The sequence below is a fragment of the Rana temporaria genome, chromosome 2 (genome assembly GCF_905171775.1).
Source record: "Rana temporaria chromosome 2, aRanTem1.1, whole genome shotgun sequence".
NCBI lineage: Eukaryota > Metazoa > Chordata > Amphibia > Anura > Ranidae > Rana > Rana temporaria.
In genome coordinates, this window is record NC_053490.1 from 187341020 (window position 1) to 187353079 (window position 12060).

General features: G+C 43.0%; 1 protein-coding gene across 1 annotated transcript in view; it reads right to left on the reverse strand.

Annotated features, from left to right (window-relative positions):
* LOC120928255 (integrin beta-like protein 1) overlaps positions 1-10791 on the reverse strand; it is a 260592-nt gene extending 249801 nt beyond the window's left edge. Inside the window, exons 1-2 of the mRNA XM_040339360.1 lie at positions 10445-10791; positions 7125-7333 (exon numbers count right to left, since the gene is read on the reverse strand). Of these exons, the coding sequence (XP_040195294.1) occupies positions 7125-7333; positions 10445-10524 (289 nt within the window). The 5' untranslated portion in view covers positions 10525-10791. The remainder of the gene's footprint in view (positions 1-7124; positions 7334-10444) is intronic.
* Positions 10792-12060: the final 1269 nt, after the last annotated feature.

The window sequence follows — 12060 nt, forward strand, 5'->3', positions numbered from 1 at the left end:
AAATTGTTTCTGATCTATTAAAAGATTTGGATAACTCCCTGGATCTACAATATACAGTGCATTCATTATAAATATGTGTAGACACCTGCCAAAACCAGTTCTTGTGGAAAGACAATTCTACCTTTTCCTAGCTCCTACATTTAAAAACCTTTCCATATGCAGAGGTTACACCTCCTTTGTTAAAGTCCAGAGGAGTGGCCATAGTGATCTTTAAGTGTACAATTGTCCACAGAATTATGGGTATAGGTCATTTATATACTGTATGTAGCACCCCCTGGGTCTACTTAAAGCAGGGCGTGACCTCCAGAGGCAGGGAGCAAGCTAGCATAACTGAGTCCATAGCTATAATGGGGAGTTTGGAACAGGAATTGGGCGCCAGTCACTTTTGACCCTTTCAAAGCTTTAATGTGAAATTTGTGTAGCGGGGTCCTCCTGTCAGAATCTAATGACAGGCCTCCCCGCTGGAACTTTATTCACGCTTGTAAATATGTAAGATAACTTTAAGAAAGTTATGCATTGTGAGACTGCAAGTAGCATAGAATGCATTAAGATAAAAATAAAACTTCTACCTTTACAACCACTTTAAACTGTGTAGAGGGTCCTTTACTGTCAGAGCAGTGTGGATGTGGAATTCAAAACAAAGTAAATCCGCGCTATCAAAACATCTTGGGCCGGATTCAGATAGGCTAGCGGATCTTTAGATCCGCGTAACCTATGTGATTTACGATCCGCCGCAAGTTTTTGAGGCGAGTGCTTAATTCAGAAAGCACTTACCTCAAAACTTGCGGCGGCGTATCGTAAATCCCCCGGCGGAATTCAAATTCCGCGGCTAGGGGGCGTGTACTATTTAAATCAGGCGCGTCCCCCGCCCTGATCGAACAGCGCATGCGCTGTCCCGCAAATTTCCCAGAGTGCATTTCTCCAAATGACGTTGCAAGGACGTCATTGGTTTCGACGTTAACGTAAATTACATCCGGCCGTATTCGCGAACGACTTACGCAAACGACGTAAAAAATTCAAAACTCGGCGCGGGAACGACGTCCATACTTAACATAGGATACGCCGCACTTACCCCTGCTATAGCAGGAGTAACTTTCCGCCGGAAAAAGCCGAACGCAAACGACGTAAAAAAAAAGCGCCGGGCGGTCGTTCGTTTCTGAATCGGCGTAAATGCTCATTGGCATATCCGACGCGTAAAAGATATGGAATCGCCACCTAGCGGCCGGCCTGGAATTGCAGCCTAAGATCCAACGGTGTAAGTCACTTACACCTGTCGGATCTTAGGCATATCTATGCGTAACCTGATTCGATTCTCAGGAGATACGCCGTCGTATCTTCTTTCTGAATCCGGCCCATAGTGTAAGCACAGGATCGGCGGAAGTGACGTCAGGCTGAGAGAGAAGCACTTCCCGTTGTCCACATTCAGTGAAGAGAGAGAGAGAGAGAGGCTGTTCGGAGTTGAAGCGGCTGAGAGGAGATTAGAGCCACCTCTCCTGGGGGGACTTTGTGCCAGAGAGAAGACGGGTCCCGGCTAGACTGTATGGGTTTGACCGTCTGAGAAATACCATCTTCAAGTACCTGTCATCCTCCTTTTATCCGGTGGTTTGCCATTAGAAGATCTGGTCTTGCGGTGCCAACAGTCTACATATTCACTCTGCTTTATTGACCCTCTGGGCGTACGCTCATCTGGGTTCAATAAATTCTGTAAGCCTCTGCTGTATTGGTGGCGGGTTTAGCATCTGTGTGTATCACGTTCAAGATTGAATCACTGTCGATTTGGGACTTAATCTCTCAGTTTTGACAGCAATCAAGTTTTCACATTCCACACATGGACTTTTTTTCCCTATTTTCCATTCACGTATCAGTCATTTGATTGTATTTGGTACCACGGTACCATTTTCATATTTAGCGCTACTTATTGTATGTTTTTGTCATTGTGGATGTGGAACCCTCTTCCACAAGCAGTGGTATCAGTAGGGAATGTCGCTAGTTTAAAAAAAACTTTTAGATGGGCGTTTTAACTATCGCAACATACAGGGATATGGGATTTAATATTGAGATAAACACACACACACGCACACACACACCACAGGTTGAACTGGATGGACTGGTGTCTTCATCCATTTCAGCCCCGGAAGAATTTACACCCTTCCTGACCAGAGCACTTTTTGCGATTAGGCACTGCGTCACTTTAACTGACAATTGCGCGGTCAGCGACGTTGTACCCAAACAAAATTGACGTCCTTTTTTTCCCACAAATAGAGATTTTTTTTGGTGGTATTTAATCATCTCTGCGGTTTTTATTTTTTGCGCTATTAACAAAAAAAGAGCGACAATTTTGAAAAAAAATCTATATTTTTTTACTTTTTGCGTTAATAAATATCCCCACAAAATATATAAAAAAAAATATTTCCTCAATTTAGACCGATATGTATTCTTCTACATATTTTTGGTAAAACATTTTTTTTTTGCTATAGACGTATATTGATTGGTTTGCGAAAAAGTTATAGCGTCTACAAAATAGGGGATAGTTTTATGGCATTTTTTTTTTTTTTTATTATTAGGAATGTCGGCGATCTGCGATTTTTATCGTGACTGCGACATTATGGTGGACACATCGGACACTTTTGATGCTATTTTGGGACCATTGTCATTTATACAGCGATCAGTGCTATAAATAGCCACTGATTACTGTATAAATTATACTGGCAGGGAAGGGGTTAAACACTAGGGGGCGATGAAGGGGTTAGGTGTGTCCTAGGGAGTGATTCTAACTGTGTGGGGGCTGGGCTACCAGTGACATCACAGTGATCAATGCTCCTGATCACAGGGAGCAGTAGATCACTGTCCTGCCACTAGGCAGAACAGGGAAATGCCTTGTTTACAAAGGCATCTTACCGTCCTGCCTCTCCGTGACCCGATCGCGGGACACTGGCGGACATCCAGTCCGCAGGTTCCGCGGGCATGGTCACGGAGCAAGCTGTAAACGCGCGTGCATGCCTTCGCCGGCGCGCGCATGCCCACAATGCCGTGATTTAAAGGGGACGTACCTGTACGCCCATTTTCCCAGCCGAGCCATTGTGCCGACAAATATCATCGAGCGCTGGTCGGTATGTGGTTATTCAACCTTGCCAATTAACTATGTAATTCAACCAAAAAAAAAATTAAACAGAGGTCATATATGATCAGGAAACACAGTAAGGCAAAGGCTGTCGGCACACTCGTTTAATGCTCCATATCTCCTTGAACTTGCTATAGCGCTCTGGATATTCTTTAAATTTTTTTTAATGTTAATATTGTCTGCGATAACTACCAATTTCTGACTGCTTGTCTATCCAGTTGGTCTTTTCTGGTTCCAAAAATATCACTTGGCACCCTTTGGTGATCTGTTGGTAGATTGTAATCCCACTGGACATACTGTTGTACTGTATACTTATTTTTAGCCGTCACGGGCACAAAGTTTCCCTTAAGCCTGGACAATTGTTACCTTAAGTGGGGTTTCAATCACATTTAGCAATTTTTAAAAATAAGTTCTTTAATCAGGCAATTCTATCGTACAAATCATTAGACTTACTGGGGCAGATTCACGTAAAGCCGCGTAAAATTGTGCGGGCGTAACGTATCTGATTTACGTTACGCCTCCGCAACTTACACGGGCAAGTGCTGTTTTCTCAAAGCACTTTCTCCGTAAGTTGCGGCGTAGCGTAAATCGGCCGGCATAAGCCCGCCTAATTCAAATTTGGATCAGGGGGGCGTGTTTTATGTTAAACTACTGTGACCCGACGTGATTGACGTTTTTGCGGAACGGCGCATGCGCCGTCCGTGGAATTTCCCAGTGTGCATTGCTCCAAAGTACGCCGCAAGGACGTCATTGGTTTCGACGTGAACGTAAATGACGTCCAGCCCCATTTACAGATGACTTACGCAAACGACGTAACTTTTTCAAATTTCTACGAGGGAACGCCGGCCATATTTAACATTGGCTGCACCTCATATAGCAGGGGCAACTTTACGTCGGGAAAAGTCTAACATAAACGCCGTAACTTTACTGCGTCTGCCGCGCGTACGTTCGGGAATTCGCGTATCTAGCTAATTTGCATACTCGACGCGGAATTCGACGGAAGCGCCACCTAGCGGTCAAAAAAAAAATGCAGTTAAGATCCGACGGCGTAAGAGACTTACGCCTGTCAGATCTAATGGGCATCTATGTGGAACTGATTCCATGAATCAGGTGCATAGATACGACGACGCAACGCAGAGATACGACAGCATATCTGGATATACGCCGTCGTATCTCGGTTGTGAATCTGGGCCACTGTGTCCAAATCCGCCGCCGATCACCAGAGTTCTTTTGTAAAGTGACTTATAAAAAATCATTGCTGAAGTTCTCATTTTGCTTGTGGACATGTGAAGCACACAAGCACTTCCTGAATACCGCTGACCAGCGGTGATGAGCGGTGACCATCATGCACCGTCCTGCCCCATTCTAGCGCATGGGTATTGTAAGCGCAACGGAGCGCCGTCAACCTCTCGGGTTGCCATCACAACGGGCAGCAATGTCGGAAGTGCCTGCCCTGTTGTGATGGCAACGAGGAAAATATAAACAGTGTAAGGAGCCGTCAGAGCTATAGTAGTGATGGGAGAGAAGACAGCATCGCCGATTTGGTTATAAACGGTCTGTTACCCTGCAATGAGGACTCTGGCCGCACGTCCTTCTCGGGTTCAGGCAGCTCTGTGACTGTGGCCGAACGATCATAACAAAGGGCTATTCCAGCATTGAAAATGGCGCCGAAATCTTCTCTTGAATCGCGTCACTTCCTGTCTCAAAATCCCGTGATTCTAGCCCTAGGGGAAGCGCACTGCATCCTGGGAAATGATGACACACATTTCCCAGAAGCAGTAGTGAGCTGTGGAGCCGAGGGAGATGACAACACAATCCGAGGTGATTCAGAAGGCAGATTTCGTGGGACCACATAGCAACAGGGATTTCCAGGTGAGTAAAAAAAATAAATAAATTTCAATTGTTTTTTTAAAAGGTATTATATGCACATTAATGCAATGTTTTTTTTTTATGGAAACTGTGCTTTAATGCATTTCCTGCATAAGGCCTAGTACACACGAGAGGATTTATCCGCGAGTACGGTCCACCGGACCGTTTCCGCAGATAATTCCTCTCGAGGATTTGCGAGGATTTTGATCCGATGGAGTGTACTCACCATCGGATCGAAATCCGCGCCGAAATCCCATCGCAATGACGTGTCGCGCCGTCGCCGCGATGATGACGTGGCGACGTGCGCGACGCTGTCATATAAGGAATTCCACGCATGCATCGAATCATTACGACGCATGCGGGGGATTCATTCGGACGGATTCATCCGGTGAGTCTGTACAGACCAGCGGATCAATCCGTTGGGATGGATTCAAGCGGATAGATTTTAAAGCATGTCTTAAAATTTTTATCCACTGGAAATCCATCCCAGGGGATAAAAATCCGCGGAAACAGATCCGCTGGATTGTACATACCAGGGGATCTATCCGCTGGAGCCGGTCCGCGGATCAATTCCAGCGGATGGATCCTCTCGTGTGTACGGGGCCTTAGGGTAAAAATATTCCCAGTGTTTGTATCGCCCCTCACCCCATTTTATACTTCCCGAGTCCTATCTCGATCAAGTGCTGTGCCCATCTGCAGCAGCTCTCTTCTCTCTCTGTGAGAGTCATTGTCTCCTGATGCTGACAATCAAATCCTGTGAGCAGAGAATGGGGGACGGGGCTAAGCCGTACTGTGTGTGTCAATAGAAGCACATGTGGTGGCCCACAGAGAAAAGGAGGAGCCAAGAGCGCTGGTGGGGACTCTGGGGAGATCCGAGAAAAAGGAGGTTTCAGGCTGCTCTGTGTAAAACCATTGCACAGTACTGGTAAGTATAACATTTTTGTTATTTTTGTTATTTTATTTTAAAAATGCTTTAAATCTTATCTGTCAAGTACCTGCCCAATTTACTGACTTGTTTAGTTTGCCTAAAAGTCGGAGACATCTTTCTACAACTGTAGTATAGTATATATTAGTAATATATCGTGTTTTGACAACTCCAAACACAGAAACTTTTAAACCAAAATCTATTAGATTTATAAGCAAATTGAGGAGGTGTAAGGGTCCCAAAACTAAACCTTGGCATAAACCTTAGACTATTCAGGGTATGAATTGTTCAGAATGATTCTCTGGATATAATAAGCAGGGCCGCCATCATGAGGAGACAGCCCATACACATGTAGGGGGCTCAGGCATCCATCGCCCGGGTGCTGATTTGGGCACCACACCAGTCACAGCTCAGCCATGTGGAAAAGCTGTGCTGTGTGTTGCCTGCATTTCTCCTTAGTGCTAACGGTGGCCTGGTCTGGAGAAAAGTTGTTGGACATCCCAATGGTAAATTGACTGACAATGTTGCTGGATGCAGGCCTGTTCTGTGACTGTCTCTTTGCTGAATATATGGGGATGTCTCTTTGCTGGATTGGGTTCATTTTTATATATTTAGTTGTAAGCATGTTAGAATAAAAGTAGGTGCACTGAAGGACTCGTGGGGTGGCCAGTGAGTGGATTCAGTGGGCCAGCCAGTGGGCAGGCCTGAAGCTGTAAGGGGCTCCAAAATTTCTGATGGCTGCCCTGATAATAAGCTTGAACATGTATAAATTGGGGAGCTTTGTTCTACTTTCTTTAGTAAGCTGCCTTCCATATGTTGCACACCTTCTACTACTATTGTTTATAATATAAACACAATAAAAATTACCGGACCCAGTTACTCAGATTCCTGTACAATGCCTAGGAAAAGTTCAGAATATTTTTGTTTTTAACTTTCTCTATTAGCATGGATGTATATAAGTAAGTAGCAACTACAATATGAAACCTTAAGGTCTGAAGTATCTAAATGAAACTACTGCAGAACTTTGTGGTACCACTTGAAATTGCCATGACAAGTGTTTTAACAAACATTAGACCTTCTGGCACATGGTTAATAGATTTCAAGCCCTGGCCTTTATAGAACTTGATGAACTGTATTGTTTTCCAGTTTCTTATAATATGAGACACACTTCTGACTATTCATTGATGTTGCTGTGTTAAATGATCTTACCTCCACAAACGTGTCCATCATAAGTGTGACAGACCCAGTCATGGCACTCGCATAAAGGCCCATAATATTTTCCGGGTTCCTTCACTTCACATATGCATACCCCACAATCACATTTTCCTCGGCCACTGCAAATTAAGCCATCTGTAGTCCTGCAACGGCTTTCTGAAGCAGAAGTTGAAAATCTACATTTTGTGGGTGAGGATATACTTCTGTAAGATAAAACAAATTGTGTCTTCCATTAGTTGGTCGCTACAATAACAGTAAAGTCCGTTAGAAAAGCTTACAGTAAGTGAGCATATTACAAAATATGAACAATTTTCATTGCCCACACTAGATGCCTCAAATGCTTGTGCAGAAGTTGTAGAACAAATAAATGCTGAATATTGTTTAGAAAGTTATTTACTTAAATTTATCATAAAAGTATTGAAGGTCAGGGGTTGCATTTTAATGTTATTTGCCAAATCTGCAGGTAACCTTGTCTCATATAGTCAAAAAGTGTAATTGATGTGCCTAATGACTGTCACTATACTGTATGTGCCTAGAAGTATACCTTTTACATAAAAAGGCCTCTTCCATGCAACCAGGAAGCCCCATGATTTTTACCACAATATTTTAAAGATTTAGCACTGGCTCAGCCCACAAACTCCACCCCCAAAAAACTAATAAGAAAGACTTTATCTGAGTATATTAACACTTTCATTGGTTTGTGGGAGTCTAGGATGTGGCTTCACTTCCAGGTCTATGGTATACCTGGGTTTTTGGGACTATCAAGGCACACAAAAGAAATTTCTGTGTATAGCATAGGTACATCTTGGCAAAAAGGTACCAAATATTTCGTTATTTTTAAATATTTGTTGGCAGTAAAGGGATCCGATCTAAGGTCTGGTTCACACCATTGCGGGTTTGTGGCCCATGTTTGCACAGGCCCAGAAGCCTATTCATTTTAAGGATCCTGCAGCACTTTAAAAACTCTTTTGCACCATGCAATTTTCCTGTGGTTTCCGCACCCGCAAGCGCACCATGTTTTTAGATCTGCGGTGGTTCCATTAAGAATAAAATTAATGGCAGTCCAGCATGTTTTTAAACAGCAGTGCGTTTTGACTGCGGGTGGTTGCGGGTGCAGGAATTGCTGAGATTCCCGCACCTGCAATAGTGTGAACCAGGCCTAACTGCATAACACAATCAAAGTGACCCTTTCTGACTGACAGCATGCTGCATTTAACAATGGTGGGACTGGATGGAACCACAGAATTAATTTAAAGCTGAACACTGGGATAAGCAAATGTTGTTGTCTAAATACAAGAGACTAGTGTATTCTTAGTTGATTGGTTTAATTTGTACATTTTTCTGGATTTGCTTGGTAAAAAAATATGTTTTGCCTCTGTGTAGGAGCTTCTTTTATTCTAGACCAGTCTCTACTGCTCTCTATACCCCTGCAGGGTGATTGGTCTTGTAATCGCCCACTCCTCTAGTTTTCTTTAGTGGTTGGACTTGTTGGGCCCCTTCCACAACTCTGCTCTCTGCATAGGTTTGTGCAGAAAAGTGATGATGTCACCACTCATTTTTAAAGCTAATACCAATTTTTGTAAGGTATTTGGTGTACACAAAATTAATTGATATCCTTTGTGGCTACTGAGTAATATATTTTATGAAATTTTGTATGTCTACAGTTAAGTTGTAAAGAGAAGTTGTCAAGTCCCCTAAGTTCTAGGGTAGTAATGTTGGATGTGGCCCTTTGCTTGATTTTATCTTGCCTTTGTGGCATTATTCCCCCCACTGTTAGCAACAGAGAGGCATAGTTCCAGCCACTGATGCCTACAATGGGGCACTATTCCTCCCACTGACACCAATGATGGGACACTATTCCTCCCACTGACACCAATGATGGGACACTATTCCTCCCACTGACACCAATGATGGGACACTATTCCTCCCATTGACATCAATGATGGGATACTATTCCTCCTATTGACACCAATGATAGGACACTATTCCTCCCACTTACATCAATGATGGGACACTATTGCTCCCACTGACACCAATGATGGGACACTATTGCTTATACTGATACCCGGATGGGTCCCTATTTCTCCCCCTAATTATATTGGACACTGATGGGGGAGTATTTCTCCCACGGACACCAATGATGGGACACTATTCTGCCCACTGACACCAATGATGGGACACTATTCTGCCCACTGACACCAATGATGGGACACTATTCTGCCCACTGACACCAATGATGGGACACTATTCCTCCCACTGACACCAATGATGGTACACTATTGCTCATACTGACACCAGGATGGGTCCCTATTCCTCCCCCTAATATGGGACACTATTCCACCCACTGACACCAATGATGGGGGAGTATTTCTCCCACTAACACCAATGATGGGGAAATATTTCTCCCACAGACACCAATGATGGGATACTATTCCTCCCTCTAATATCAAAAAGGGGACACTGTTTACTCCCACTGACACCAGAACATTTTCTACTCCCGCTGGCCACAGCCCGGTCCTCCTAAAATTTGAAGGACAGTAAACTGGCCCTTTGTTTTAGAAACCCCCGTTCTAGAGGCTGTCACTGCCCAACTCCTGCAAATAATACTAGTTCTGGGGCCAAGCAAACTTCTGTAGCATCATGTGCTATGTCATCCCTGTGTAGTATAGTAATTCTGAGTGCTTATGTGAATGCTGGATATGAGCTTGGGCAGTGACAAATAACAGAAATCTAACAAGTTCTCTTTAGGATATTGAAAGTACATGCAAGTATACAAAAGCCGAACAATGAAACAAAAGGCACTTGGACAGAGGTATGAATAGACATAGAGAAGACATATTAAAATATAAATCACACCATTAGATAGAGATGATTAAATGAATCAAAGAAGGTGTTGCTGGTAAAACAAATATATAACTAAAGCACAAATGAAACTTTTATACCTTTTGTGTTTTAAAACTTATAATTTATTACACGTACATAAAACCCTTTATTTTGCTCATTATTCCCAAATGTGTATTATTGACTGTTCTTTGTGCGTACACAGATCCTTATAAAAAAATGTGGTAAAGAATATTGTATTGTTTCAAGGTTTACTAATGAATCCACAAATGCAAATTATATAAACACAAGCGCAGGCCTGGTGTTACTTTAAAAAGCCGTAGACAGCTGTGGACTACCGTATGCAAACAAACAAGCAATCACAGACATCAGATCCTAATTCGGAGTCCTAGATTACTCAGTAAGCTCCAAAAAACACATATCGAGTATGTTTAATATGTAATCAGCAAACCTCCGAGAGAATAAGCACTTACTTGAGGTTCTGCGGCACAGCGGCTACAACGCTGAAGAAGACAGAAGCCCACACAAAGTTGACCAAAGCTTCAGCATGCATACTTGATCTAGTGAGAAGAGTTTTCTACAGACTCCAGACAGCACTTGCAGGTCTTCTTTTCTAAAGCACAGCTCACACTGGAGCTCCAGGGCTCAAAGCTGGCCAAAACCGGCTCACAAGCTATCCTCCTGCACAGTGCCTTTGATTAGCTGCCTGTAAGGATTTGGGCAGCTCTCTAGGAGGGACTCTAATGCCAGAGCCTAAGTTTACAGTCTAGTCAGTCAAGTAATTAGAAACAGTTGTAAATCCAGATGTTTGATTCTGACACACAAAGTACCCTTTACAGATGTCTTTTATCTTCCTTGTGCAGACACGTTCATACTTGAAATACCTGCAGAAAACATATTGCTTCAAAACACCATTCCACGTGCAGCACTAAAGTATGCAATCGCTTCTATAAAAATATTTTAGTTTAAGAAACAAATTCATGAACAATTTAGTAGATAGAGAGTGAGAAGCTTTTCGGAATAACAACTTATTGGATGGGGAAAGAAAATCCCACCTTGCATCTGTATAAATAAGCCTTGTGTTTTAAGAGGAGCAGTCATCTGGCGACCAGTGCTTTCAGCAGGTTAACCCTTTCGGGTGCAGACACAGCTAACGATAGAGCGAATGTTTAGTCAGAATTCATATAGATCAAACAGAGCAAATTTAAGGGCCCATTCACACTATTGTGCTGCATTAGGACATGTGTTATGCCGAGCATTGGGGTAATGCAGCTCATTAATTTGAATGGACTGCTCAATGTACCAAAAAAGGTACATGTAGCATTTTTCGGCAGCACCCCACAACATCTGTTGTGCTGCTAAGCACATCCATTGCCAAGGTGTATTGGGGTCTCATTGGTAATAAAATGCATGTTTAGCAGTGCAATAGTAGGAATGGACCTTAAGGGGGTTGTAAAGGTTTGTTTTTTATTGTCTAAATAGGTTACTTTAAGCTAGTGCATTGTTGGTTCACTTGCCTTTTCCTTTGATTTCCCTTCTAAATGTTTTTTTTCTTTGTCTGAATTTCTCACTTCCTGTTCCTCCTCAGTAAGCTGTTCAGTAAGCTGTTCTAAATGACTTTCCACCGCTCGGATGATGGTGTAAAGCTTACTGAGGAGAAACAGGAAGTGAGAAATTCAAAAAAAAAAAAAAACATTTAGGGAACATTTAGGCCTCGTACACACGACCGAACATGTCTGCTGAAACTGGTCCGCAGACCAGATCCGACCGTGTGTACAGCCTAGCAGACGGGTTTCCAGCAGACAAAAGTTTTAAAGCAGGCTTTAAAATTTGTCGGCTGGAAACCTGTCCGTCCGACATGTCCGCTGGTTAGTACCAGTTGATGGTGGCTTCACATGTGGACTCTCTGATCAGAAGTGCATTCCTTGATCAAAAGTGCGAGTTAAAAACCAGGATTTGGCTATCATCTGCTTCTGCTTGCAGATTTTTTTCCCCTCTTTTTCTCTGACACTTTTTAAACAGCTTTTTTTTTTTTTTCTTTTTCCTTTCTGCTAATTAAGGGGAGGGTTTAATTGTTCACAGGTGTGTG